The 27,828-nt window shown below is 41.3% G+C and overlaps 1 protein-coding gene across 3 annotated transcripts in view; it reads left to right on the forward strand.

Moving 5' to 3' along the window:
- The window catches only part of LRBA (LPS responsive beige-like anchor protein), a 427,307-nt gene that overhangs the window by 387,769 nt on the left and 11,710 nt on the right, over nucleotides 1-27,828 (forward strand). For all 3 annotated transcript variants that reach the window (XM_030563560.1, XM_030563562.1, XM_030563561.1), the window contains exons 43-44: nucleotides 1,686-1,801; nucleotides 4,447-4,559. In XM_030563560.1, the coding sequence (XP_030419420.1) occupies nucleotides 1,686-1,801; nucleotides 4,447-4,559 (229 nt within the window). The remainder of the gene's footprint in view (nucleotides 1-1,685; nucleotides 1,802-4,446; nucleotides 4,560-27,828) is intronic.

A 27,828-nucleotide genomic window follows, 5' to 3' on the forward strand; every position in this document is an offset into this window, starting at 1 on the left:
ATTTTACCTGCTCACTTTCAATGAGTAAACTTTAAGAAAATTAAAAAAAAAAAGGATTTCTAAGAATTTCCTTAAGAAATGGCAATATTGAGTTAATTTTATCACTGTTCTTTCTTCAAATTTGTGAAAGCTGTGGTTTTGTTTTGTTTTGTGTATCAATAGGAAGAAATGAAGTGATGTTAAATATTTTGGACATGGTTTTCACAGTGATCAGAAAAAGTCCTCTATATCTTAAACCTGATCTGTAACAGTAACAACTATTATACAATCATGCTTTAAGGGAAATAAAGAACTAAACTGTGATATTTCATTAAGAATTTGGTGTTTACTGCTTGAAAAATTGAATTTAATGTATACACTTTAAAGGTACAATTAGTGCATATGCAGTTGTAATTTAATATAATACTTTTACTATAAAAATTATATATAAATTGTTAATAGTTTATCAATATTTTATCAGTAGCACAAATAAATACGTGAGCCATGGTTATTCTGTTTAATAGGTACTGGTAAAGGCTTATTCTAGATTCCTCTTAAATAATGTACTGCTGGAGTTTATAGATGTTTCTATTATGAATAGAATAGTCTTATGGAATTTTGGGATCAACCCTTTTCTGCCTGATTTATAAATTCCAGGGGATAGTTTTATAGTCTTTCTCAGACTTCAAGAAATCTGGCATCAAACTCCAATAGTTTAATTGCTTGAGTTATTTATGGCTAAATCCCCAAAGTTGCTTAGCATTTAAATCTTGAGAGTGGATTTTATAATAAAAGTCCTTCTTCATCTGATTGTTGTCTTTTATTCTCAAGAGACTTAGAAACAGACACCAAAAGATGGCTTTATTCTAAGGTGAAAATTTTAAATGCCATATAATAATTTTCTTATTTAATAATTTACCATCTCTATAAATCATGTAGAAGTAACACATTTCAACCTCTTGGATTAGTTGAGCTTGCACAACTATAGAGGTTTGTGTTTAATGTTCACAAGAATTCAGATCATGGCACATGAAAATATCCAGCTGTCAAATGATTTTTAGTCCTTTGTTCTCATTAGGTTATAAAACCATGAAAATAAACTTTAGAAATCTCCAAAATAGCAGCTGGACTTCACCAGACAAATCTAGCATAGCACTTTAACCATTAAGATAAAACATGCCTACAGTTACATGTTACTGCATTTTTCGATGTAAATTACATCTGATTTAAGGTCTAGGTATAGGGAGAATTGCCTTGCAAAGTTCATTAGAAGAGTCTGATTTGTAAAGCGCTTTAATATGTGCTGTGATTGCCGTGTAGAACCTGCTGGCATACTCCAAAAGGTACCTAGTTCATGTTAACATTAGAATGTTTTACAAATCATATCCTTCTGGCGCCCTTTAATGTAGACAAGCCCCAAGCCTGTTCTTATTTAGTAATCATAAACTAAAATATTAACAATAGTCTATGTGCTATATATGATATAACAATTTAAGTGTACTTATTCTTCCCATAAGAAGATTTTAGGCACTTAAATATTCATATTTCTATGTGATCCCTCTCCAAAGTTCCACTGCTATGAAATCCAGAAGTAAAAAGAGTGTTCCTCTGTTTTGCAGTAAAAGTAGATAGGTACAAAAGAAAGGCTTCAGGTCTTTTTAAAAGGCTTTGTATAATTTTCTCACTGTAATGATTTTGTTTTCCAGACGCATTTCTTTGGCCAGTCCACGTCAGATTTTCAAAGCTTCCAATATGACCCAGCGGTGGCAGCACAGAGAAATTTCAAACTTTGAATATCTGATGTTTCTAAACACCATAGCAGGTAATGTAAACTCCTTCAGTGATCTGCTTCAGAAAGGAAAATATTAGTGGACCAGTTACTGGTAGCACAGTTTCTTCAGGACATGAGGATGATGACTCAGTGTTAGATTCACTCCTTCATGTAAACTTTCTAAAAATTGGCCTTTTCCCATGCAACTTATAGATAATACTTTTTTCAAATTAAAACATTTCAATGATAATCCAGGTTTCCCTTCATAATCAGAGGCAGAAGAGTTTACATTGAACTGAACTTGAACAGGGTAGCCCAAAGTGCAGAAGGTCCTGGCAGTAGTGGAAAGGCAGAGAGGAGATAGTGGCCTCTTTGCTATTACCATTCTCTTTTCAATACTCACAAAACTATCTACCTATGACAAAACAGGTTCACCTAATCCCAAGGTCTAAACATGATTGCAATCTCATATTTGCTGATGAATCATGAACATTCAGTTGGAGAGACTGAATGCTCCCATGGGCAACAAATGTCATTGTTATATGGAAAGGGTTTGCCAAGTTCACAACCACTGCAGTGCTGGAAGGCCAACCATCTCCTCCCGCAGCTAATTTATTCCTCAATCAGGGAACTGATCTAACCCCTGCTCTAGTGTCTTAAATCCTGCTTAGCTATGCTTAGTGTATGCTTCATTTAGTATATCCCATTCCAGTAGATTCCGGCCAGGCCTTAATGTAAGACACTATGCTGAAGTAAGTTGTCAAGGATAAAAGAACAGCACATCATTAAAAGAACACAGGCTGGGACAGCTATGTGGAATATTATTTTCCAAATATCTTGCTCTCAAAGCATTATGAAACCCCTCAATTCCCTCTACATTATTTGTGGCTTAGACTACACTGAAAGACCTGCTAGCATAGCTCCAGACCTAGATAATACGGAAATGATGGCTAGGAATAAACACCTAAACACCTACAAAGCACGATTCATAAATCAATCTGTCCTTAATTAATCGTTGCCTCACAGATGCCAAGATGCTGGCAGCTTTTATAAATAAGAAGATTGAGGTGATTTCATTGCAAGCTTGCCATCCAAATGAGATGAGTTGAACTCTTTCCTGAGGCAAACTAGCTTGGGATCCATGACACAAATTTTGTGCATCCAGTGAATGATTTCATGGGCCAAAATCCTTCCTGCCGAGGAAAGGGTTTGTAATGCAGTATCGAGAGAGCAAAGTGAGGTAGTGGTACCTGTTGTTTAAACTAGAAGGAGTAAAAAAGATAATGTTATGGAACAAAGGGAAGGCTAAATTATTCATGTTTGGGGTAGCAAGGCTCCCTTTACCTTTATTAAACACACACCTACACCCATCAGGCAAGGTGGCATTTCAAAAGGCCTGACTCTGGAGCTTGGCTATGGACCAGGCTATGCTTGTCTATAAGAATGGGCTCTGGAAGCTCCAATATCCCGACCAACGTAAACCTACTCCTTCCTGAGGCAGTCAGGAGGTGGTACTGTGTGAAGCATCCCACTCTGCAAGACAGAGATTAACGAAGCTGAGAGAGTTCATAGAAGAACAAAAAGAATTTTCAGGGGACTTTGAAGGAAATGATTAATAAGGAAATAGTAAGAGCTATATAAATCTATAAATGTAAATTTCCTTAGGAAAAATATGTAATGTGGTGTGTTTGTGCCATTGTTAGGGGTAATGGGATGAAACCAAGAAAAGAAAATTTAGGCTGAGTATTAGAAACCATTTCCTGGCAATGAGATAGATTAGGCTGTGAAATAGTCACCCTGGGACGGTGGTGGAAATTGTCACTTGAGACTTTTAAAAGAAAACTGGACAAAACACTAGAAACTGTGGTGTTGGAAATAATCCTGCATTGGCAGGAAGATGGTTTGAATTATCTAACTTTTAGGATTCAATGAAAAGCAAAGACTATAATTTCATGATATATAAACATAATAACTTTGCAATGTATCCATCAAGATGAGAACTAGAAACAATTTTGGTAGCATATTTTGTTTTCACTAGTTTAGTCTAACTGATAGACTAAATTAAGCACAAATGTAGAAATGAAATTTAAATACTTCAGGCCACATTTTTCAGTCTAAGTTTTTAAGTGTTCATAAGGTTAGTGGAGAATTCCCTTTATGCATGTGAATTTCTGATGGCAGACAGTTGGTGAATGTGACTTGTGCCAGTGTCATGCAGCTCAAAATCTAATATCTGTATCTCTCCCTTCTCCAGTGCATCCAAGTGTTGCACAGCTGGGATGGAGAATCTGCCACTCTATTTCTATGCCCGAAGGTCATTGGCCTTTTCTATTCTTATAGTCAGTTCAATTTAGAGTACGCTAGAAGATTAGATTATAGATCTGTACAAAAAACAAAAAATAAAAAGATATATATATATAAAAATGAATGCATTTAACTGTCACTTTTTATAGCGTGCAAGAGAGTTGACAATTAAAGTTGAATGGACCGCAATATTTAAAATGGAATACTGGCAATCCAATAAAACTTTTTCATATCCTTTTCAACAAAGAGAATTCAGACATTGCAATTGTAAAAGATTTATAATAAAAAAGCATTTCTTTTGGTGGTTATCAAATGATATAATAAATCATATCTCCAGGGTCAGTATTTTGTTTTATTGCCTTTAAATAAAGTGTTGTTTTTGTTTTCACCAGGACGTACTTACAATGACTTAAATCAGTATCCTGTATTCCCCTGGGTTATCACTAACTATGAATCAGAAGAGTTGGACCTTACACTTCCTAGCAACTTCAGGGATTTGTCAAAGGTATTTGTCATCAGAGATGATATGTTTTCAGTAACTGTCACACTAGCTTAAATTGTTTTGAAGGGAGGGATAGCTCAGTGGTTTGAGCATTGGCCTGCTAAACCGAGGGCTGTGAGTTCAATCCTTGATGGGGCCGTTTAGGGATCTGGGGCAAAAATCTGTCTGGGGATTAGTCCTGCTTGTGAGATATATTAATATTGTTAAATGTGCAACCATTAGCAGAATATCATATTTACACACAGGTACTGCTAATAGGTAGAGGACCAACTGTATTTTATGGGAAAACGAGTTATTGATATGCATATTATTTCCACTGATATCATTTTAAGACTATTTTTAATAGAAGATGCCTTCGGTTGTAGAACATACATGCAGTTAGTTTGAACATTTCTTTTTAAGTTAGAAACACTAACAGAGAAAAGCATGGCTGGTAAGGACTAAAGATCAGCCAAGTCCATTCATTGGGTTTTTGATGAAAATCCCTTCTTCTTAGTAGGTAGATCCTGTGATGCTGTTATGCCTTAAGTATTTCCTGGGTCATGTCCTTATTCCCAGTGTGTAAAAAAGACTATTTTCTCTGTCCCTTTGGATGTCCCCTTTAGGTACCGTAAGTACCTACTATAATGAAGGTACCCTTTTTTTCTCTCCAGAGTTCAATATGCCTTTCTTCATACAACTCTTCCTCCATACCCATAAATTTAGTCTTGCTGCTTTTTTTGTACTTGATTCAAACTGTTAAGGTATTCTTTCTTAAGTGAACAAATGTGGGTACCTTATTGCATTTGCAAATGTGGACTCATTAAGCTTTATACAATGGAGTCATTATCTCTTGTTTTATATTTGCTCTCTCCATTTATTCAGCCTCATGGACTATATGATTTATTTGCAACTTCCATATACTAGACCTTAACTTCCATATGGTAGTATAGTATTCTAAACTGGTTTCTGTGTGTCTTCGTTTTATAGGACTGACTCAAAAATTGCTAATTTTATTTAAATTTCTATTGCATTAGTTTATTGAATGTCTTGGTGAGATCTAGGTAAAAATCACCCCATTATCCACTGCCCTTCTTTCAATAAAGTTTTGTCATGTCATCAAAATAATTCTGTCAGATGATTCTGATCATAACCACTGCTGGATATCACTTAATTTACTTGTAGAACTGTTAGAATGGTTTGCTCCCATTATTATATTTAGAAATTTACATTAAGAGGTAAGTATTGAGGGATTCTGTGAGGTCTTCCCTTGTGATTTCGTGTGCACACATGAGCATTGCTGGAGTTCTAACTGGTGAGATGTATGTGTGTCTAGATTCTAACTTTAGCTTGCTGATGTTTCTATTCTGTAACATTTTCTTAAATGTGAATGTTTATAGATATTTTACAGTAAAACTTCTTGGGAAATATTTCTTATATTACTCCCACCTACAATGCCAAAATCATACACTACTGCCAATTTGGAAAAATACCAATGGGAGAAAATGGTGTTCAGTTATGACACTCAGGAGAATAAAATGCAGACTCAGGGATGGATTTAAAATGGCATTCCACAACTTTATTAACACTTTAACTTTAAACCAGCTCCTCCCCCACCTTTTCATGATCTTAAATATCAGATATTTACTTGGGTTTAGTGTGGTATTAAAAGCCCATATGCAATACAAATTATTATTAATAACAATACCATATTAGCATTATTCAGAGTAGGCCCATAACTGCTAGGATTTGCCTACCTCTTAATCCTCTGTCCTTTGTACTGGGGATAACAGTACATATAAGAAGTGTACTGCTCCCAATTAAGGTCTCCTTTTTGTTCCTAGAAGCTAATAGGGTCCATGAGTTACCACATAGATTCTTACTCATGTTTACCCTGGGATCTGGTGCCTTTGAGCCTCTGACCTGCACTGGATAATAGTCAGAAGTTACTATTATGAACTCAATTTATTGAACTTAGTACTTTGAAATTTTTATTCTTTATTAGTCTAAAACTGGGCCACCACGGAACTGCAGTGAAGGCAAAGCAACCCACCAACATCTTCCCAATCTTTCTTGGAGGGAAAAATTGCTTCCAGATCCCCAAAATTGGTGATGTGGAGCAAAAGGCAGCCATGTTGGGTAGAAGAAACTGGTTAACTTAGTCAGAAAGCTGGAGGAAAAAATGATAGTTAATTGCAACCTGATGTCTTCAAATGTATATTAATCACGATGAGTTTTAATTATATGGAAAGTGTACAGGAAAAGGAACCAGTCAGTTGCTAGCAAAAAGAATCTAAAAAAGGTGAGGGACACAGGAGAAAACATTTTTAAACATCTTATTTTTCCTTTTATCCTATGTTGTACTGTTTCTATTTTTTTAATTAATTATTAAACAATCTGCTTGAAAATCTCAAGAAAAGTCAGGCTTTGACCACAGCTTATGTGTTGTAAATTTAGGGAAGATGCACTCTGTTCTTTGTACAAAACAGAAAGGGAGGAATCTTTCAAGTGCAAAACTAAACCATATTGTGCTATAATAATACTAATCAACAGAATTGATAAATTTGACTAGCTAACTTGATTTGGCTCACAATATTCTTTCTTGACATGTTTGACAAATAATCTCACATAGATTTTTATATTTGACAACCCTTTTGAAGTTAAAGAATCAATATTTTGAAGGAATTTTAGTTGTAGAAAAAAATCCATCTGCAATGTAATGAACACTTTATTGTTGATTTCTAGATGAAAAACTACCTTATAATGGAATTGAATATGAGTGCATATTATTTGAAGGCTAAAAAATATTACAGGGATGTTAAAATTAGTTCAGAACCAACCTGCATAAACCCCAAAAATTGAGAGTTAAGGGTACAATTAAAAGAAATCCAAACATATCGAGGTAAGAAATGCACAGTTAAAGCACTGAAACAAGCTTAATTCTGTACTGTAGTGATGCCAGGCAGTAATCATGCAATTAAGCCATTTAAATATTTTAGATTCCTGATCAAAATAAATTGACTTTTAAAGATACATTCGATTTTTATCATATTTTCCCTTAATTATGTCACTGTAGTGCTCTTGCCTCAGTTTTCCCTGCCAGTGTTGTGAACCTAAGAGCCACTTATGTGAACTGGCAAAGGGCACACTCAACACAAGGTTGTCAAAATATTTAGCCATACAGTGACTTGTAAGGTGTCATGTAAAAACTGATGGCATTATAAATATCATTATACGTTGTATGTACATGTTGTGAATAAAGTTATGTATGTTTGCTGGAGATATGTTTTGGAAGAAGTTGATAAGCAAGCCTGTCCTTGACAAAGGAATGTATATTTCTGGCTGCCTGACTTGATTACAAGCGAAGGACAATGAAAGAACATTTACATCTACTGTAAACAAAGTGGTTAAGTCAACTGAAAAAAAACCAAACTGACCTGAGGATGAGGAAGGGACTTGGTGCCTGAACAAGCAGCAGGGGAGTCCTCCCTTTCTGTTTTGTACAAAGAACAGAGTGCATCTTCCCTAAATTTACAACACATAAGCTGTGGGCAAAGCCTGACTTTTCTTGAGATTTTCAAGCAGATTGTTTAATTTTGTCTAGCGTTACTTTTCAAAGAATACATTTCAAGGGGTTTCTGGACTTTGAAGAAAAAGGACTCTCCTGTTATCTGTCACAAAGGACAAAGAAATAAGCACCTTCTGATTCTGTGAATGGTGGATCCTACTGCCTGAAGCAGGGGCGGCTCTAGCCATTTCGCCGCCCCAAGCACGGTGGCATGCCGCGGGGGGCGCTCTGCCAGTCGCCGGTCCCACGGCTCTGGTGGACCTCTCGCAGGCATCCCTGTGGAGGGTCCGCTGGTCCCGCGGCTCTGGTGGATGTCCCGCAGGCGTGCTTCCGGATGCTCCACCGAAGCCGCGGGACCAGCAGACCCTCCGCAGAGACGCCTACGGGAGGTCCACGAGAGCCGCAGGACCAGCGGACCCTCCGCAGGCACGCCTGCGGGAAGTCCACTGGAGCTGCCTGCCGCCCTCCCGGCGACTGGCAGAGCGCCTCCCGCGGCGTGCCGTCCCAAGCACGTGCTTGGTGTGCTGAGGCCTGGAGCCACCCCTGGCCTGAAGGGCTGGGCATGCTCATAGCTTGATGTAAGTGAGAAAGCTGCTTAGGGAAAGATTGCACTCGCTAAAGTTAGGTTTTAGACACTAGAAAGTGTGTGGGTTTTGGTTTTTTGTTTTTTTTGGTAACTATACCTGTCTCTATTTTTCTTTTGCTTAGTATCACTTAAATCTATGTTCTTTATTAATATACTTATTCTTAGTTTTACTATAAAGCATCTCAGTACTGTTTCCGTGAGTGTCCAGTGAGAGGGACTGGATATTATAGAGGGACGTCTCAGGGAAGCTTGAGAACTAGAGTTCACTGAATGTTACCTGCAAGGTAAAGTTTAGATAGACAGAGTCTTGAGGAGTTTGCTGGTAAGGTAGACAGACTGGTGTAGTAGGGAGCTGTCGTATAGTTTAAGCTTCAGCAATACCTTCTCTTGCTAAGGTGGAGAAATGACATGGTGACTTATTCTGGGTTCCATGAGGCAAGTGTTAGAAGTGTCACCTCAGTCTGCAGCGAAGCCAAGATAAAAGTGCCATGGGAAACTTTTCAAGCACTGAGAAGTGACAGTTGGACACTAATCTATCACTCAGAACTCTGGGTGCATGTGATCAGTCTCTCTCATACCCCTGAGTTGTTACAACCAATAGATTATTTTCATGCAAATTAATTGCAGAGGAAAGGGTGGTGATTGGTTGAGTTACCTCTGATGCTAGAAAGGCAAATGCAAGAATTACATGAGCCTCTCTGTAGCTTATATAATGATACAAATTGATACCAGTCATTATTAATTTCTTAATTATAACCTAATTTCTTCAAATATAACACATTCTCAATATTTCAATTAATTTTAACTGTTTGGAAAATGTGAAGTGTTTGTTAGTAGTATAAGGGCCCTACCATCAATCAAACCCTAACCCCGCCCCTAACCCCGCCCCTTGACCCCTCTAGTCCCTCCCACCTGTCACCGGAAGTCCCACCCTATGGGGGTATTACTTCCGGGGTCAAGATGGCCACATGACCGGAAGCAAAGTGGGTCATGTGACCCCTCTAAGAACTCCTCCCACCACCCTCTACCAATCAGGAGGGGTTTCCTCCCGAAAGGACCACCCCAAGAGGAGATTTGACCAATCAGGGCAACTTCCGGGGGCGGGTGACCTATCTAGAAGTGGGTCATGTGACCCCTCTAAGAACTCCTCCCACCACCCTCTACCAATCAGGAGGGGTTTCCTCCCAAAAGGACCACCCCAAAAGGAGATTTGACCAATCAGGGCAACTTCCGGGGGCGGGTGACCTATCTAGAAGTGGGTCATGTGACCCCTCTAAGAACTCCTCCCACCACCCTCTACCAATCAGGAGGGGTTTCCTCCCGAAAGGACCACCCCGAGAGGAGATTTGACCAATCAGGGCGACTTCCGGGGGTGGATGACCCCGTCTAGAAGAGGGTCATGTGACCCCTCTAAGAACTCCTCCCACCACTCTCTACCAATCAGGAGGGGTTTCCTCCCGAAAGGACCACCCCGAGAGGAGATTTTGACCAACCGGGGTGACCCCTCTAAGAACTCCTCCCAAGGCCCTCCGCCAACCCGAGTGCAGCACCAATACCCCATAAGTACCAGCGCCGAACAGAGGAGGCCATTTTCTTACCAAGGACACGTGTTTTAGAAAGCGTGGAAAGGCTGCTCAGAGGAAAACATGGACTCCTTTACCACCCCCGTTAGAACTTCGGACTTTGTTTTGGACCCAAGCACCATACTTATGTGGCGCAGGACCTACACCAGCGACAGTTCTGAGGAGGAGGAGGGAACGATCGAGAGGAGCCCTTTGGCCGACCAGTTGATGGATACGTCGGAAACCGACCAGAAACCCCTCGTGAGGCACCCTGAGGAGCCTGATGACCTCTCTTTGTCCACCCCCTCAGATCGCCGCTTGGGAGAGTCACCGGTGGACAAGGCAAATGGAAAAGATGGCGCTCAGGTAAATGAATGATTAAGAAATGGCGGTAGAGGAGGGGGTGGGTAATGAAGCTAGGAACCGGGGGTTTGCATAAATTAAAAAAAAATCCCAGCAGCTGGGGTACTTACTTACTCTGTTTCTTTTTCTGAAAATTTTTCAGGAGCTCGACGATGCCTTTCTGGAGGCCTTTAAGAACTTGCGCGTCAGCTGTTTTTACTGCTATCCGAGAGACAGATCTGAAGCCGAAAATCACAAAATGGAAGAATGAAACAGCTCAGACTCCCTTATGGAAGCAGTTAAGGCGTCCATTTTACAGGCGGCTGTAAAAGATCATGTTAAACCAGGCAATTAATAAAATGTATTTAAATGTGTCAATATGAGCGTGTCCCCTTTTATACTTGTGGTAGTAAAAGACGGTACCAGTAACAGTCATGTCTACACCGACAGCTCTGTTAAAGAAAATATATTACAATCCCAGGGAAGTTGGGAGCTTTGGCGGAGTGAACCCTCTTTTTCAAGTGGCCAGAAAGCATAGTAAAACTTTAAATAGAAGACAGGTAACAGCTTGGCTTTCAGACCAGGATGCTTACACTTTACACAAACCAGCTCGAATACATTTTAAAAGAAACAAGACTATTGTTTCAGATGTGGATGCACAGTGGCAGGCAGATTTGGTGGATATGCATCAGTTCTCCAAACACAACAATGGCTTTAAGTACATCTTAACAGTGATAGACATTTTATCCAAATATGCCTGGGCCTTATGCCTAAAAGACAAGACAAGTGGTGAGGTATCCAAGGCCTTTAAAGCTATTTTCAGCGAAGGTCGCGTGCCTCAAAAATTACAAACCGATCGGGGGAAAGAATTTTTAAACAAACCTTTAAGTGGACTGTTAAAGCAGCATGGGGTTCACCATTTTCTTACTAATAATGAAGTCAAAGCAGGGGTTGTGGAGCGATTTAACAGAACTTTAAAAACTAGGATGTGGAGATATTTTACAGCCCATAACACCTTTCGCTACATTGACGTCTTACCTGACTTTATAAAGAGTTATAACCAGAGCTTTCACAGGACTATACGTACCAGACCCATAGATGTTAACCCTTCAAATTCTCTGAAGGTGTGGAAAACGGTTTACGGAGACAGTTTTAAAATAAAACAGGTTGTTCCCCCTTTTAGAAAAGGCGATCACGTGAGACTATCTAAAACCAAAGGCGCTTTTGAAAAAGGTTATGAACAGACGTTTACCGATGAGATATTCATAGTGGATGAAGCCTTAACCAGGGGCCGAAGACCTGTATACCGATTAAAAGATTATGAAGGTGAGGCAGTTACTGGATCTTTTTACCCTGAAGAATTACAAAAAGTAAACCCCAAACGAGACAGGATTTACAGGATTGAAAAAATTCTAGCGGAGAAAGGAAAAGGGAGAAAAAAAACACTTACTGGTAAAATGGTTGGGTTGGCCTGATAAGTTTAACAGCTGGGTGGAAGCTTCTCAACTCTGTGACATTTAGAGACAAACCAAAGAGAGAAAAAAAAAAAAAACAATTCCTCCTGCAAAGACAGATAGAAGAAAAAATAATAATGAGCGACGGAGGGTTTTACATCACTTTGCCCAGCAATGCCAGCTCTGCAGTTTTTCCCCAAAACACCATCTCGAACTTTACAATACGGCTAATTAAGCCCTTGGATCTCCCAGGTGCCTGGGAGGTGGGGTTAGTGGACATACAATACCCGCACAGCTGGAATACTATCAATGAAGACACCCCTTTTGAAATTACCTTTGAAGATACGAAGTGGAATTTCATCCTACGACGAGGTTATTACTCGACCATACCTGAATTACTGGAGCATATGAACAGCACCATGGCTCGTCACCAAGGACCGCCTGAGATGGTCATGAACTACGACCCTGTAGGTAGAAAAGTGAGACTTAAATCTACCAATTTTAACTATGGGTTTTCTACTGGCGGGGAACTAGCTAACATTTGGGTTTGGGCCCAAAACGCAATGTCCAAAAATTTTCCTTCTCGGCAGACATTACAGGGGGTTTAACTCCTTGTATCTGTACACGGATATTGTAGAACACCAGTTTGTGGGGGACTTTTCTGTTCCCCTGTTACGCTGCGTCCCTGTCCAAGGAAGGAACAATGAGTTTGTTACCATCACCTATGATAAACCTCATTACGTTCCTGTTAGTAAACACCACATCGACACCATTACCATTGAAATAAAGACAGATCAGAACAGACATGTCTCATTTCGCTTCGGCAAGGTGATCATCAAGCTGCATTTGCGACCGCGGAGAGAGCGAGGTTTCTAAAAAGCAAAAAAAAACACTATTATGGCGATCATAAAAAATTATGGCGACCCCACCATCTACAGGAACTATTACAAAGCCCAGGCTGGATACGCCCTTCCTGGATATCATGGGGCCCCCGTGATGTACGGGGCTGGTGTGGGTGGAATATTTCGTAGCCTCTTTCGAAAAGCTGTACCGCTTTTGAGGAGGGGGCTAGAGATTATTAAGCCCCACGTAAAAACCGCCGCTCAAAACATAGCTAAAGATGTGGTAGGTCATGTCTCCCGTGCTGTTCTGGAGAAGGTGGGGAATACAGCTTCACAGGAAGGATCAGGGCTGATGTACATTAAAAGGAGGAAGAAAAGAAAGAGAAATACGTCATACCCGAGACGCACAGGTCCCCCAAAACCTTTTAAAAGAAGGGCTTTGACACGCAGAGCCGGCCATAAACGAAAGTCCAAGAAGCAGCCTGGGCAAAAGAGGAGACGCGCTCTGCCTGGTAAAAGAGACATATTTTAATCAATATGGCTTTTGTTCACTGCGGGTCTGAAGAGTGCACCAAATCCGAACTAGACTTGTTTCAAATAGCCCCTACGCAGACCAGCATCGAGAAAAGCATTTACATCGAGGTGCCACCCTCTATCGGCCGTTACGGAGTCTGCCCCCATTGACTTTTTATAGCAGGGAATGGCATAGATTATATGGATTTAAACAACACGCTGCTTTACCTGTGTTGCAAGATTGTAAAAGGAGACGGAACTGAACTTGCTGCGGACGCCGAAGTGGGCCTGGTGAATTACCCCGTGGCCTCTATTTTCAGTCAGTTGGATGTTACGCTGGGAGACCGCCTTGTAAGCCAAAGCAACAACTGTTACCCTTACAGGGCCTTTATAGAATCAGTGCTCAATTACAGCGATGACACCCTCGCCACGCAATTTTCTGCCGGCCTGTTTTACAAAGACACTGCTGGACAACATGAAAAAACAGAGTTGGATGGAGAGAATCTAGGGTTTGTGAAGCGTGCAAAGCTGACGGCCCAGAGCAGAACGGTAGAGCTGCTGGGCCATCTACACAGTGACCTGTTTTTTCAAGAAAAACTTTTGTTAAACGGAGTGGATGTGAAAATTAAACTGACACGCAGTAAAGACGCCTTCTGTTTAATGGGCAGTGCGGCTGAAGGCTTTAAACTGCGCATTGTATCAGCGTCCCTTTTTGTGAAGAAAGTACGGGTGGCCCCGGGTGTCCGTTTGGGGCATGCAGAGGCCCTGCTTGCCGCTAATGCTAAATACCCCGTGGACCGTGTGGGAATGAAAGTGTTTAGCATCCCTGCAGGCAGCAGGGTCAGTAACCAGGAAAACCTGTTCTTGGGACAGTTACCCAAAATGCTTGTCCTAGGATTTGTGGATAACGATGCCTTTAGCGGCAGTTACACTAAAAATCCCTTTCATTTTAAACATTACGATATTAATTTTGTGGCCCTGTATGTGGATGGTGAACAGGTACCGACCAAGCCTCTGCAACCGGACTTTGAGGCAGGACGCTGCGTGAGAGAATACATGAATCTGGTACAGACAGCTGGTAAACACATGAAAGATCGTTCTCTGTTAATCGACCGTGAGGAGTTTGCACAGGGTTACACCTTGTTTGCCTTTGACCTGTCTCCCGACCAGGAATGCGCAGATCACTATTCCCTGATTAAAACTGGGAACCTGAGAGCAGAAATACGGTTTGGAAGGGCTTTAACGGTTACCGTCAATATGATTGTGTATGGAGTTTTTGACAACGTCATAGAAATAAATCAAAGAAGAAATGTTCTGTTTGACTACATGTGAACATGGACACCGTGCAGCTCTCACGTGTCTTATCACGGATCCTTACACAAAAAAGAATTTTTTAGATGTGTTCCCTTGTGATTGGCTCCCTGGAAGCAAGCTGTCTCAGAGGCCCGTAGGTTTGGTGGTGAACACGCATCCACACAACCAACCGGGTGAACACTGGCTCGCCCTGTATCTGGCGGAGCATAACCATGGAGAGTTTTTTGACTCATATGGGCAACCCCCGAACAGTGTGTTGTTTCCTAAAAGCATTATGAAATTTTTAAACAAAAATGCCACAGACATGGTGTTTCACAATAGACAATTACAAGACCCCCGCTCCGTCGCCTGTGGCTATCACTGCGTGTTTTTTTTACATCATCGTAGCAAGGGTTTATCTTTTGACCGGATTTTAAAATTGTATTCTGACGACTTAGTGCAAAATGACCGGATGGTGATAAATTTTGTAAAAAATAAATTTAAATTTTTGGGCATGCCTAGCCTTGCTCAAAACATGCTCCGACACAAACTCGGTGATGTGTTGATCTGGCGGGAGCTCACTTGTGAGTTCCCCTAAATAATCCCCCAAAGGGGGATTCCAGGCACCCTCCCTTTTCACAAATATCACCGAGTCAGTGTCGGCAGGCCCAAAAACGTATGGGTATAAGTTGTCTGGAGGAAAGGCCTGTATAAAAGTCAAAGGTATTACCCTAAACGTAGCAAACTGTGAAAAAATCAACTTTGAAAGTTTAAAAGATCTAGTCCTGGACTACTGCACGGGCCTGCGAGATAACGAAAACACCTCAAAAAAGATAGAGGTGCAGCAGCCCTCTATTGTAAGAAACAAAAACCAGTGGCAAATAGAAACAAAAACCCTTAAAAAAACACAAAAAGTGGTTTATAACAAGAGGGTCCTAGGAAAAGGTTTTAAAACCCTGCCCTACGGCTTTTGAAAAAAATGGATACGAGGTGGAAACACCCCTTTTCCGCAATTCTTGCGGGGCCTAGCAACTGCGGAAAAAGTTACTTTATAAAAAATGTGTTGAATAATGCCAAACAAACACTATCTGTTATGCCTGAGAATATCGTGTGGTGTTATAGTTGTTGGCAACCTCTGTATAAAGAACTGCTCTGTAAATATCCCTTTATCAATTTTATGGAGGGGTTGCCTGATGCTTTGGATGATGACAGTTTGTTTCCTACTAATAAAGTAAATATGGTTATCATAGACGATCTGATGAACTCTGCTTGTGAAAGCGGTGAAATCGAGAAAGCTTTTACCAAGTACGTGCATCACAGAAACCTGAGCATTATGTATATAGTTCAGAACGTATTTTGTCAGGGAAAAAAGAGTCGCACAATTAACCTAAACACAAAGTACATGGTTCTATTCAAAAACCCCAGGGATAAATTACAAATTGCTACGCTCGCTCGGCAAATGTACCCTGGCAAAGCTCAATTCTTTCTAGAAGCTTTTGAGGATGCTACCAAAAGACCTTATGGCTACCTGGTGGTGGATTTAAATGCTTCCACACCGGAAGCTTATAGACTAAGAACCGGTCTTTTCCCTCCAGACTGGCCAGTGGTTTATACTTTAAAAAAAACAGCTGGATATAAAAAGAAATGACTTATCGGCAGGTCCCTTTTTAACAGCTGGGACTGCTGACTGAAAACATGTCTAGCTGCGTGAAGAGAAACCTGGGCCTTTTAAAATTACTTAGCAAATCGTCCCCGCAGCAAAGGAAGGCTATTCTGTGTTCGGCCTCTGACGATCTAGTAGTGGCCATCTCAGAAATAGCGCTCAATACCTTAAAAGGAAACATACCTTTAACACAAAATCAAGTGCGTGTGTTGAAAAAGAAACGCACGCTTATAAAAACTTTGTGTAATAAGAGCGTTTCACTTAAAAGAAAAAAGCATCTGGTAAAGCAGTCTGGGGGGTTTATTGGGCCTCTGTTAAGTTTTGCTATCCCCCTGATAACAGGGCTTTTAACTAATCGATAATGGAGTATGCAGAAAAAATGTACCTGGTGCCCAGCCACCAGTTGGAGCAATTAAGGGCTCCCCCTCCAGCAGAGGAAAATATCAGAACAGCAGCAACTCGCTTACTGGATGCTGAAATGAAGTCTGTTCTTCAAAGAACTGACCTGGCCGAATACGAAAAGGCTAAACTTTACAGCGCCGTGCTTCAAAGGTACCTAACGTACGTGAAGCAAAGTGATGCGGATAAAGGGAAAATAAGTCTGTTTCTACCGGAACAGGAACAAAGCGTAACTGCCAAACCCCCAGAAACACCAAAGAACTCAGACTCTGTTGCTCAGGAGGTGCTGGATAATGTGAATAAGCGTTATAAAAAAAATGCAATAGTATTGCTAAATAAACTGGGGCAGGATAAAAATCTCTCTTCATGGAATGATAAAGGGTCTTTTGTGTACAAGGCTCTGTGGTTAATGGTTCTAACATGCTTGACTTAGTCAGGGCTGTCACCCAAACTCGCTCTGTACCTAGCAAACGTGTACCTAAAGGATGGGATGTGTTTATGAATGCCATGGCGGAACTGAACGTACCATCTTCTGTCATGGGCAATGCAGCCAACAGAGACCTTTTGGAACGCCTCAAGGCCTCGACTGCTGACACCGGGGTGGATCAGGAATCCGTGACCCCTTTTTTGCCCTATAAAAAAAAAAAAAAGATTGGCTAAAAGAGCCCAATGGCTCAGTGTGTAACGTTTTTCACATTCTAAAAATTTTAAAACTTGTAATGTTTTGCTTTAAATAAAACATTTCTAGATTTTTTTTTTAAAAATCTGTGTAATTTTTTCAATTGGTCATTTAAAAAACAGACAAACATCAATTTCTTTAAACCCCTAACCTGGGGTGCTTTATTGGGTAACATGGCTATAAAAATCATTACAAGATACACATGTCTGGGCTTGTTGAAACATGTTTTGAGCAAGGCTAGGCATGCCCAAAAATTTAAATTTATTTTTTACAAAATTTATCACCATCCGGTCATTTTGCACTAAGTCGTCAGAATACAATTTTAAAATCCGGTCAAAAGATAAACCCTTGCTACGATGATGTAAAAAAAACACGCAGTGATAGCCACAGGCGACGGAGCGGGGGTCTTGTAATTGTCTATTGTGAAACACCATGTCTGTGGCATTTTTGTTTAAAAATTTCATAATGCTTTTAGGAAACAACACACTGTTCGGGGGTTGCCCATATGAGTCAAAAAACTCTCCATGGTTATGCTCCGCCAGATACAGGGCGAGCCAGTGTTCACCCGGTTGGTTGTGTGGATGCGTGTTCACCACCAAACCTACGGGCCTCTGAGACAGCTTGCTTCCAGGGAGCCAATCACAAGGGAACACATCTAAAAAATTCTTTTTTGTGTAAGGATCCGTTGATAAGACACGTGAGAGCTGCACGGTGTCCATGTTCACATGTAGTCAAACAGAACATTTCTTCTTTGATTTATTTCTATGACGTTGTCAAAAACTCCATACACAATCATATTGACGGTAACCGTTAAAGCCCTTCCAAACCGTATTTCTGCTCTCAGGTTCCCAGTTTTAATCAGGGAATAGTGATCTGCGCATTCCTGGTCGGGAGACAGGTCAAAGGCAAACAAGGTGTAACCCTGTGCAAACTCCTCACGGTCGATTAACAGAGAACGATCTTTCATGTGTTTACCAGCTGTCTGTACCAGATTCATGTATTCTCTCACGCAGCGTCCTGCCTCAAAGTCCGGTTGCAGAGGCTTGGTCGGTACCTGTTCACCATCCACATACAGGGCCACAAAATTAATATCGTAATGTTTAAAATGAAAGGGATTTTTAGTGTAACTGCCGCTAAAGGCATCGTTATCCACAAATCCTAGGACAAGCATTTTGGGTAACTGTCCCAAGAACAGGTTTTCCTGGTTACTGACCCTGCTGCCTGCAGGGATGCTAAACACTTTCATTCCCACACGGTCCACGGGGTATTTAGCATTAGCGGCAAGCAGGGCCTCTGCATGCCCCAAACGGACACCCGGGCCACCCGTACTTTCTTCACAAAAAGGGACGCTGATACAATGCGCAGTTTAAAGCCTTCAGCCGCACTGCCCATTAAACAGAAGGCGTCTTTACTGCGTGTCAGTTTAATTTTCACATCCACTCCGTTTAACAAAAGTTTTTCTTGAAAAAACAGGTCACTGTGTAGATGGCCCAGCAGCTCTACCGTTCTGCTCTGGGCCGTCAGCTTTGCACGCTTCACAAACCCTAGATTCTCTCCATCCAACTCTGTTTTTTCATGTTGTCCAGCAGTGTCTTTGTAAAACAGGCCGGCAGAAAATTGCGTGGCGAGGGTGTCATCGCTGTAATTGAGCACTGATTCTATAAAGGCCCTGTAAGGGTAACAGTTGTTGCTTTGGCTTACAAGGCGGTCTCCCAGCGTAACATCCAACTGACTGAAAATAGAGGCCACGGGGTAATTCACCAGGCCCACTTCGGCGTCCGCAGCAAGTTCAGTTCCGTCTCCTTTTACAATCTTGCAACACAGGTAAAGCAGCGTGTTGTTTAAATCCATATAATCTATGCCATTCCCTGCTATAAAAAAGTCAATGGGGGCAGACTCCGTAACGGCCGATAGAGGTGGCACCTCGATGTAAATGCTTTTCTCGATGCTGGTCTGCGTAGGGGCTATTTGAAACAAGTCTAGTTCGGATTTGGTGCACTCTTCAGACCCGCAGTGAACAAAAGCCATATTGATTAAAATATGTCTCTTTTACCAGGCAGAGCGCGTCTCCTCTTTTGCCCAGGCTGCTTCTTGGACTTTCGTTTATGGCCGGCTCTGCGTGTCAAAGCCCTTCTTTTAAAAGGTTTTGGGGGACCTGTGCGTCTCGGGTATGACGTATTTCTCTTTCTTTTCTTCCTCCTTTTAATGTACATCAGCCCTGATCCTTCCTGTGAAGCTGTATTCCCCACCTTCTCCAGAACAGCACGGGAGACATGACCTACCACATCTTTAGCTATGTTTGAGCGGCGGTTTTTACGTGGGGCTTAATAATCTCTAGCCCCCTCCTCAAAAGCGGTACAGCTTTTCGAAAGAGGCTACGAAATATTCCACCCACACCAGCCCCGTACATCACGGGGGCCCCATGATATCCAGGAAGGGCGTATCCAGCCTGGGCTTTGTAATAGTTCCTGTAGATGGTGGGGTCGCCATAATTTTTTATGATCGCCATAATAGTGTTTTTTTTTGCTTTTTAGAAACCTCGCTCTCTCCGCGGTCGCAAATGCAGCTTGATGATCACCTTGCCGAAGCGAAATGAGACATGTCTGTTCTGATCTGTCTTTATTTCAATGGTAATGGTGTCGATGTGGTGTTTACTAACAGGAACGTAATGAGGTTTATCATAGGTGATGGTAACAAACTCATTGTTCCTTCCTTGGACAGGGACGCAGCGTAACAGGGGAACAGAAAAGTCCCCCACAAACTGGTGTTCTACAATATCCGTGTACAGATACAAGGAGTTAAAACCCCCTGTAATGTCTGCCGAGAAGGAAAATTTTTGGACATTGCGTTTTGGGCCCAAACCCAAAATGTTAGCTAGTTCCCCGCCAGTAGAAAACCCATAGTTAAAATTGGTAGATTTAAGTCTCACTTTTCTACCTACAGGGTCGTAGTTCATGACCATCTCAGGCGGTCCTTGGTGACGAGCCATGGTGCTGTTCATATGCTCCAGTAATTCAGGTATGGTCGAGTAATAACCTCGTCGTAGGATGAAATTCCACTTCGTATCTTCAAAGGTAATTTCAAAAGGGGTGTCTTCATTGATAGTATTCCAGCTGTGCGGGTATTGTATGTCCACTAACCCCACCTCCCAGGCACCTGGGAGATCCAAGGGCTTAATTAGCCGTATTGTAAAGTTCGAGATGGTGTTTTGGGGAAAAACTGCAGAGCTGGCATTGCTGGGCAAAGTGATGTAAAACCCTCCGTCGCTCATTATTATTTTTTCTTCTATCTGTCTTTGCAGGAGGAATTGTTTTTTTTTTTTCTCTCTCTTTGGTTTGTCTCTAAATGTCACAGAGTTGAGAAGCTTCCACCCAGCTGTTAAACTTATCAGGCCAACCCAACCATTTTACCAGTAAGTGTTTTTTTCTCCCTTTTCCTTTCTCCGCTAGAATTTTTCAATCCTGTAAATCCTGTCTCGTTTGGGGTTTACTTTTTGTAATTCTTCAGGGTAAAAAGATCCAGTAACTGCCTCACCTTCATAATCTTTTAATCGGTATACAGGTCTTCGGCCCCTGGTTAAGGCTTCATCCACTATGAATATCTCATCGGTAAACGTCTGTTCATAACCTTTTTCAAAAGCGCCTTTGGTTTTAGATAGTCTCACGTGATCGCCTTTTCTAAAAGGGGGAACAACCTGTTTTATTTTAAAACTGTCTCCGTAAACCGTTTTCCACACCTTCAGAGAATTTGAAGGGTTAACATCTATGGGTCTGGTACGTATAGTCCTGTGAAAGCTCTGGTTATAACTCTTTATAAAGTCAGGTAAGACGTCAATGTAGCGAAAGGTGTTATGGGCTGTAAAATATCTCCACATCCTAGTTTTTAAAGTTCTGTTAAATCGCTCCACAACCCCTGCTTTGACTTCATTATTAGTAAGAAAATGGTGACCCCATGCTGCTTTAACAGTCCACTTAAAGGTTTGTTTAAAAATTCTTTCCCCCGATCGGTTTGTAATTTTTGAGGCACGCGACCTTCGCTGAAAATAGCTTTAAAGGCCTTGGATACCTCACCACTTGTCTTGTCTTTTAGGCATAAGGCCCAGGCATATTTGGATAAAATGTCTATCACTGTTAAGATGTACTTAAAGCCATTGTTGTGTTTGGAGAACTGATGCATATCCACCAAATCTGCCTGCCACTGTGCATCCACATCTGAAACAATAGTCTTGTTTCTTTTAAAATGTATTCGAGCTGGTTTGTGTAAAGTGTAAGCATCCTGGTCTGAAAGCCAAGCTGTTACCTGTCTTCTATTTAAAGTTTTACTATGCTTTCTGGCCACTTGAAAAAGAGGGTTCACTCCGCCAAAGCTCCCAACTTCCCTGGGATTGTAATATATTTTCTTTAACAGAGCTGTCGGTGTAGACATGACTGTTACTGGTACCGTCTTTTACTACCACAAGTATAAAAGGGGACACGCTCATATTGACACATTTAAATACATTTTATTAATTGCCTGGTTTAACATGATCTTTTACAGCCGCCTGTAAAATGGACGCCTTAACTGCTTCCATAAGGGAGTCTGAGCTGTTTCATTCTTCCATTTTGTGATTTCGGCTTCAGATCTGTCTCTCGGATAGCAGTAAAACAGCTGACGCGCAAGTTCTTAAAGGCCTCCAGAAAGGCATCGTCGAGCTCCTGAAAAATTTTCAGAAAAAGAAACAGAGTAAGTAAGTACCCCAGCTGCTGGGATTTTTTTTAATTTATGCAAACCCCCGGTTCCTAGCTTCATTACCCACCCCCTCCTCTACCGCCATTTCTTAATCATTCATTTACCTGAGCGCCATCTTTTCCATTTGCCTTGTCCACCGGTGACTCTCCCAAGCGGCGATCTGAGGGGGTGGACAAAGAGAGGTCATCAGGCTCCTCAGGGTGCCTCACGAGGGGTTTCTGGTCGGTTTCCGACGTATCCATCAACTGGTCGGCCAAAGGGCTCCTCTCGATCGTTCCCTCCTCCTCCTCAGAACTGTCGCTGGTGTAGGTCCTGCGCCACATAAGTATGGTGCTTGGGTCCAAAACAAAGTCCGAAGTTCTAACGGGGGTGGTAAAGGAGTCCATGTTTTCCTCTGAGCAGCCTTTCCACGCTTTCTAAAACACGTGTCCTTGGTAAGAAAAATGGCCTCCTCTGTTCGGCGCTGGTACTTATGGGGTATTGGTGCTGCACTCGGGTTGGCGGAGGGCCTTGGGAGGAGTTCTTAGAGGGGTCACCCCGGTTGGTCAAAATCTCCTCTCGGGGTGGTCCTTTCGGGAGGAAACCCCTCCTGATTGGTAGAGAGTGGTGGGAGGAGTTCTTAGAGGGGTCACATGACCCTCTTCTAGACGGGGTCATCCACCCCCGGAAGTCGCCCTGATTGGTCAAATCTCCTCTCGGGGTGGTCCTTTCGGGAGGAAACCCCTCCTGATTGGTAGAGGGTGGGTGGGAGGAGTTTCTTAGAGGGGTCACATGCCCCACTTCTAGATAGGTCACCCGCCCCCGGAAGTTGGCCCTGATTGGTCAAATCTCCTTTTGGGGTGGTCCTTTTGGGAGGAAACCCTCCTGATTGGTAGAGGGTGGTGGGAGGAGTTCTTAGAGGGTCACATGACCCACTTCTAGATAGGTCACCCGCCCCCGGAAGTTGCCCTGATTGGTCAAATCTCCTCTTGGGGTGGTCCTTTCGGGAGAACCCCTCCTGATTGGTAGAGGGTGGTGGGAGGAGTTCTTAGAGGGGTCACATGACCCACTTTGCTTCCGGTCATGTGGCCATCTTGACCCCGGAAGTAATACCCCCATAGGGTGGGACTTCCGGTGACAGGTGGGAGGGACTAGAGGGGGTCAAGGGGCGGGGTTAGGGGCGGGGTTAGGGTTTGATTGATGGTAGGGCCCTTATACTACTTTTGTTTTCTATTATTACGATACTTTGGCACCAAAAAAAGACTGGCAAAGATACTAAAATTTTTAAAGGACTTGGTTTTTAATCAATCTTTTAATTCATAACCTAACAGATTTACTTGTAAGTTCTCTGAAAATTCATTTTGTACTTAAAGTACTGTTAGTTTGGGAAGGATACAGTGTGTGTTTTTCTTAATAAAATAGAAGTTGAATCCCTGCATTTAAGTGCAAAATGGAACTTATCCTTAAGTATGGTATCATGACCAGTGCTTCTGTAACTGTGGTCAGAGAACTGAAAGATTTCATTTTATTGTCTTGTGTCCATCATGCTTACTTAAAATACAGTGAGTCCATGTTTTCCATTTCAGCATTGACCTAATGAGCAAGGTTGTGCCTCCTGAGAAACTTTTTTTTTTACTTTTCCAGCACAAAAGTATTGTAAAGCTCCCCAAACTGGGTAGCTGAGGACTTCTCAAGTATGGAAAAATCCTTAAGGAGTATAAAGTCAGCACAGTCACTCACTATACCTCCAAGATACAGGAGTTGTATCCGAGGAAAGCGTATTCTGAGAATACACAGCTAGTGTCCCTGTGGAGGCTATTACCTGCCATTGCAGCTTAAAGCAACCCTAAAGCTGCTCTAACTTATGCTGGGCACTATACTAGCCCCCATCACTCTTAGGGATCACTCTTGTTTATGCATTGAGTGATGGTATAGTCTGTTTACTTTTGGTGACAGTGATGTTGAAGATTGCTAAATATTTTTTTAGCCATGGGTAAAGCAAGAATTCTCTTCCTGGTTGGATGGCCAAATAATACAAGTCCAAAGGGAATGGTGGTCTTGTGTACGAGAGATACCTCTTACTGTCCTTGGCATAAGCATTTGAGAATATTTAAAAAAAAATTATCCCAAAGGATAATAAAACAGATAGACATGCTATCTAGGGAAGATAGTAATGTGTTAATTAAAAAAGAAAAAAGTAAAAGTAATCTTGTTCCTGTTGCAAGTCCACTTTCAGACAGCATATTAAATTCTTAGTAACATTTTACCATTGAGTGGTGATTTATTGCCGTTGTCTCCTATCACTATTTGGATAGTGTATGTATGTATATACCTAACATGCATCTTCCTTTACCTATCAGTGTTTAACTGCTGTTGATCAGACAACACTTCTTTATCTGTTAAATTTTAAGTGCTGTTTCTGATGAATGCCAGTGCTTTTGATGTGCTCTGCAACAGATACAAGAATGAATATGCCGTCTATATGTTACAGATGCAGTAATTCAGATCTTGGTTGCTGTATAGATCTTTCTAGCTGCATGGCCCACATATAGGTTATATTCTGAACCTTTTCTTTCTCTCTGGTGGTAGGTTCACAGTACTTGATCAAACAGCATTAGCCAGCAGCATGTTGTTAATAACCACTGCTGGAATGGAAGATAATATGTAAAGACAGTACATTATGGATCTTACACTGCATGTCATTCTTTAATTTTGGGAAGGGAGATTAAAAATCAAAGCATAATTATTTTTACTATTATGAACTTTAAACTGTAAAAGACTTTTGAAAATATTTCAAGTTATGAGGCTCTGGTAACACTTTTCATTTAACATTCACATGGTTTTAACAAATACAACTTCAGAATGTTTGTAGTTATTTTGATACAGAAAAAAAGAATAAACAAGGGAAATTTTTGTTAAAACATCAAAACAAATAAAAATGCAAGCTTTGGGCAAAGGTTACCTGATGAAGGAATATTTTGGACCTCTTGTACATGGTAAAAAATTTATTGGTCCACAGGAAGTTATTAATTACCTTTTTTTTGTTTTGTACCTCCACACTATTAAATTTACAGCGTTAGTTCTGATCAAGTAATGCATTGAAATAATTATTGTAATTTAAAATGTGAAATAATATATCGGTCAGTGAATTTATGTTCAAAACAGTGTTGATTTTTTGGCACTAAAATATGTATAGTACACTGGTTTATATTTATTACCTATTATATCCATGCCTAAATATTATAACTTTAAATGTTTATCACTTTGATCGACAAACCTAGGTGGCGGCCTTGTTTATATATTAACTAGTTCTGCACAGTTAGTACAGATTTAAATAACTGCAATGTATAGGTTAAACCCACACTTTATATAAGCAGCTTCTGATGACATTGTTTTTAACATCAGTCACACAATGATAAACCAAAGCAACTGAAATGGATTGTGGTTAATATTACTGTCAGTGTTCCAAATACTCCTGACAAATACCAGCAAACATACCACCTGTCAGTTATCCTCTCCAACTGGAGTGTTATATTCCTTAAGAGGTGATTATGGTTAGGAATTACATTACATATTTACTTATAAGCAGTACCATATTTTATTTATGTAGCATATAATGTTTTATACCAGAATATTCCCATCTTCTATACTACTTCCTCATCCAAAAGTACATTTTTTTCCTTTTCCTCCTTCAATTCAGGCAATAAATTGTGATGTGCCTCTGGGCTTGGGGTAGAGAAAGATATAGAAATAACTACTACTTGGAAAATTCTGAGATACCAAAGGAGGACTTTTATGGTTGAAAATCCACCTAAGTGTGTTTAAGACCCTTAACGCACAAGTAAGCTGGGCTGTTGATAACTTCTTTACACCACTTTTGTAAGACTATAAATTTACCTCATTAGAGGAGGATTATTAAAACTCTCTTGAATCTTCATCTGTCTTCACTTCAGCTGCATGTGTACCTCATAATGTTTTACTCTTTTTTTTTTATCATTTTCATGCAGTATGGGATAAATCATCGTATTTAGATATCTGCAATGTTTGTATTTTACAGCAGGTACAATAACTTCTGTTCCATCCACTGTACAAAAGCAACAAATGCTTGCACATTCAGTGAATTGAGGTGTTTAATTGGTATGTGGGAGCAATGGATAGAAAAATATATTTGGACTAGAAGTAATAGATTTTTGGTGAGTTATGCTAGGATAATGTACCTGTCCCATTGTCCTAGCATAAACTTCATAAGGGGCATTTCTCCTTTGATGCTTCTTAGTGTCAATCCCACTGTAGGTGTACGTGTGTCTCATGTGCATAAGATCAGACTCTTTTGAACATCAGTGTCAGTCAGCGCGGCACATGTGCCCTGTGCCTCCTCATGTTCCTAAGTGAGGGCATAGAGGTTGTGACCCTGCCTTCGTTCCCTCTTAAAACCAGTGGCATTGAGATTCGACATCTAGCAAATGCCTAACCCACTTCTTTTCTTGGAGACTTGTGAAGAAATCTTCATCTTCACACTTCATTTATTTGAACAATTCCCATCCCCGAAAAAGGGAAGAAAAGTTACCTGAGACTCCTACTCCACTGAACACTTGTGTATAGCAGAGCAAGGGGCTCCATGACAACTACCACATCTAATGGCAAATGTCAAACCCTTAAAGTTCTTTTCTGCCTAGGGGAGAGCAACATCCTAGAAGATGCTCCATGTACAAGTCCTTCTCTGTCAGGTTCTGCAAATCCAGGGATGCTTGGCTCAAGCAATATTTGCCAGAGCATTCCATATAGGTCACTTCAGACACAGAGATGGCTGTCGCTACTCAGGCAAGCCTAATAAACCAACTTCAGCCAGTGCTCCTTTGAGCATACATCACAACCTGAGATTGGGCAGTGAAAAGAAGATGGAGAGCTCACCCTCAGGGACAGAGACTTCAACACTGACCACGTCAACATCTGCGAAGTCTGCAGCATCAGAAACCTTAGTATTGACAGCTTCAGCTCTGGAACCTGCACTGACTGCTGTGGTGCCAGCATCTCAGGCAGTAAAATCAGTACCTGTCCCTATAAATAAAGATTTTACTCACTCATGGAGTGAGATAGAGCCCCAATATAGCCAAATGTGAAGGGAATCCCAGAAGGAAGACACACATCAGTCCTTGAAGGACAGATCATCTGAGTCCCTCGCCCAGCACAGCAATGGCACAGTGAAGGGAGGACTTGGTACCTGACCATGATGGATCCCACCAAAGGCCCAAGATACATACTAGAGGAATCTAGAAGAAAAGATACAAGGGACCTCCAGAGTTGTTTCCTGTGCTGAAGACATGGCCCCAGTGTCACACCCATCTGACAGCACTACCATTCAAAGAGAAAAAGTAGTTGCCAGCATTGAGTAGAGATCCCTTCAGAGAGTGACACCACGGAGGGCACCAGGTAGCTGTCGTTCAGAACTCAGTCCCAGATTGGGCATGAGTGCCACTAATCTCAACCAGGCCAACATCCATACGTCATGCCACTTTGGACATAAAGGCCTTACTGGGGACCATCATCATGCACATCCAGGAGCAGATCTCCCTCCCACGTTTCCGTAAAGAGGAGGAATTCATTCCACAGTGGCATCATTAACCAAGCCAGCCACTGTTGAGCCAAAGATGCCCTCTGAGAGCAAGAGAGATCTGTCTCTCTTCA

This window comes from Gopherus evgoodei, chromosome 5 (genome assembly GCF_007399415.2).
Source record: "Gopherus evgoodei ecotype Sinaloan lineage chromosome 5, rGopEvg1_v1.p, whole genome shotgun sequence".
NCBI classification, from domain to species: Eukaryota; Metazoa; Chordata; order Testudines; family Testudinidae; genus Gopherus; species Gopherus evgoodei.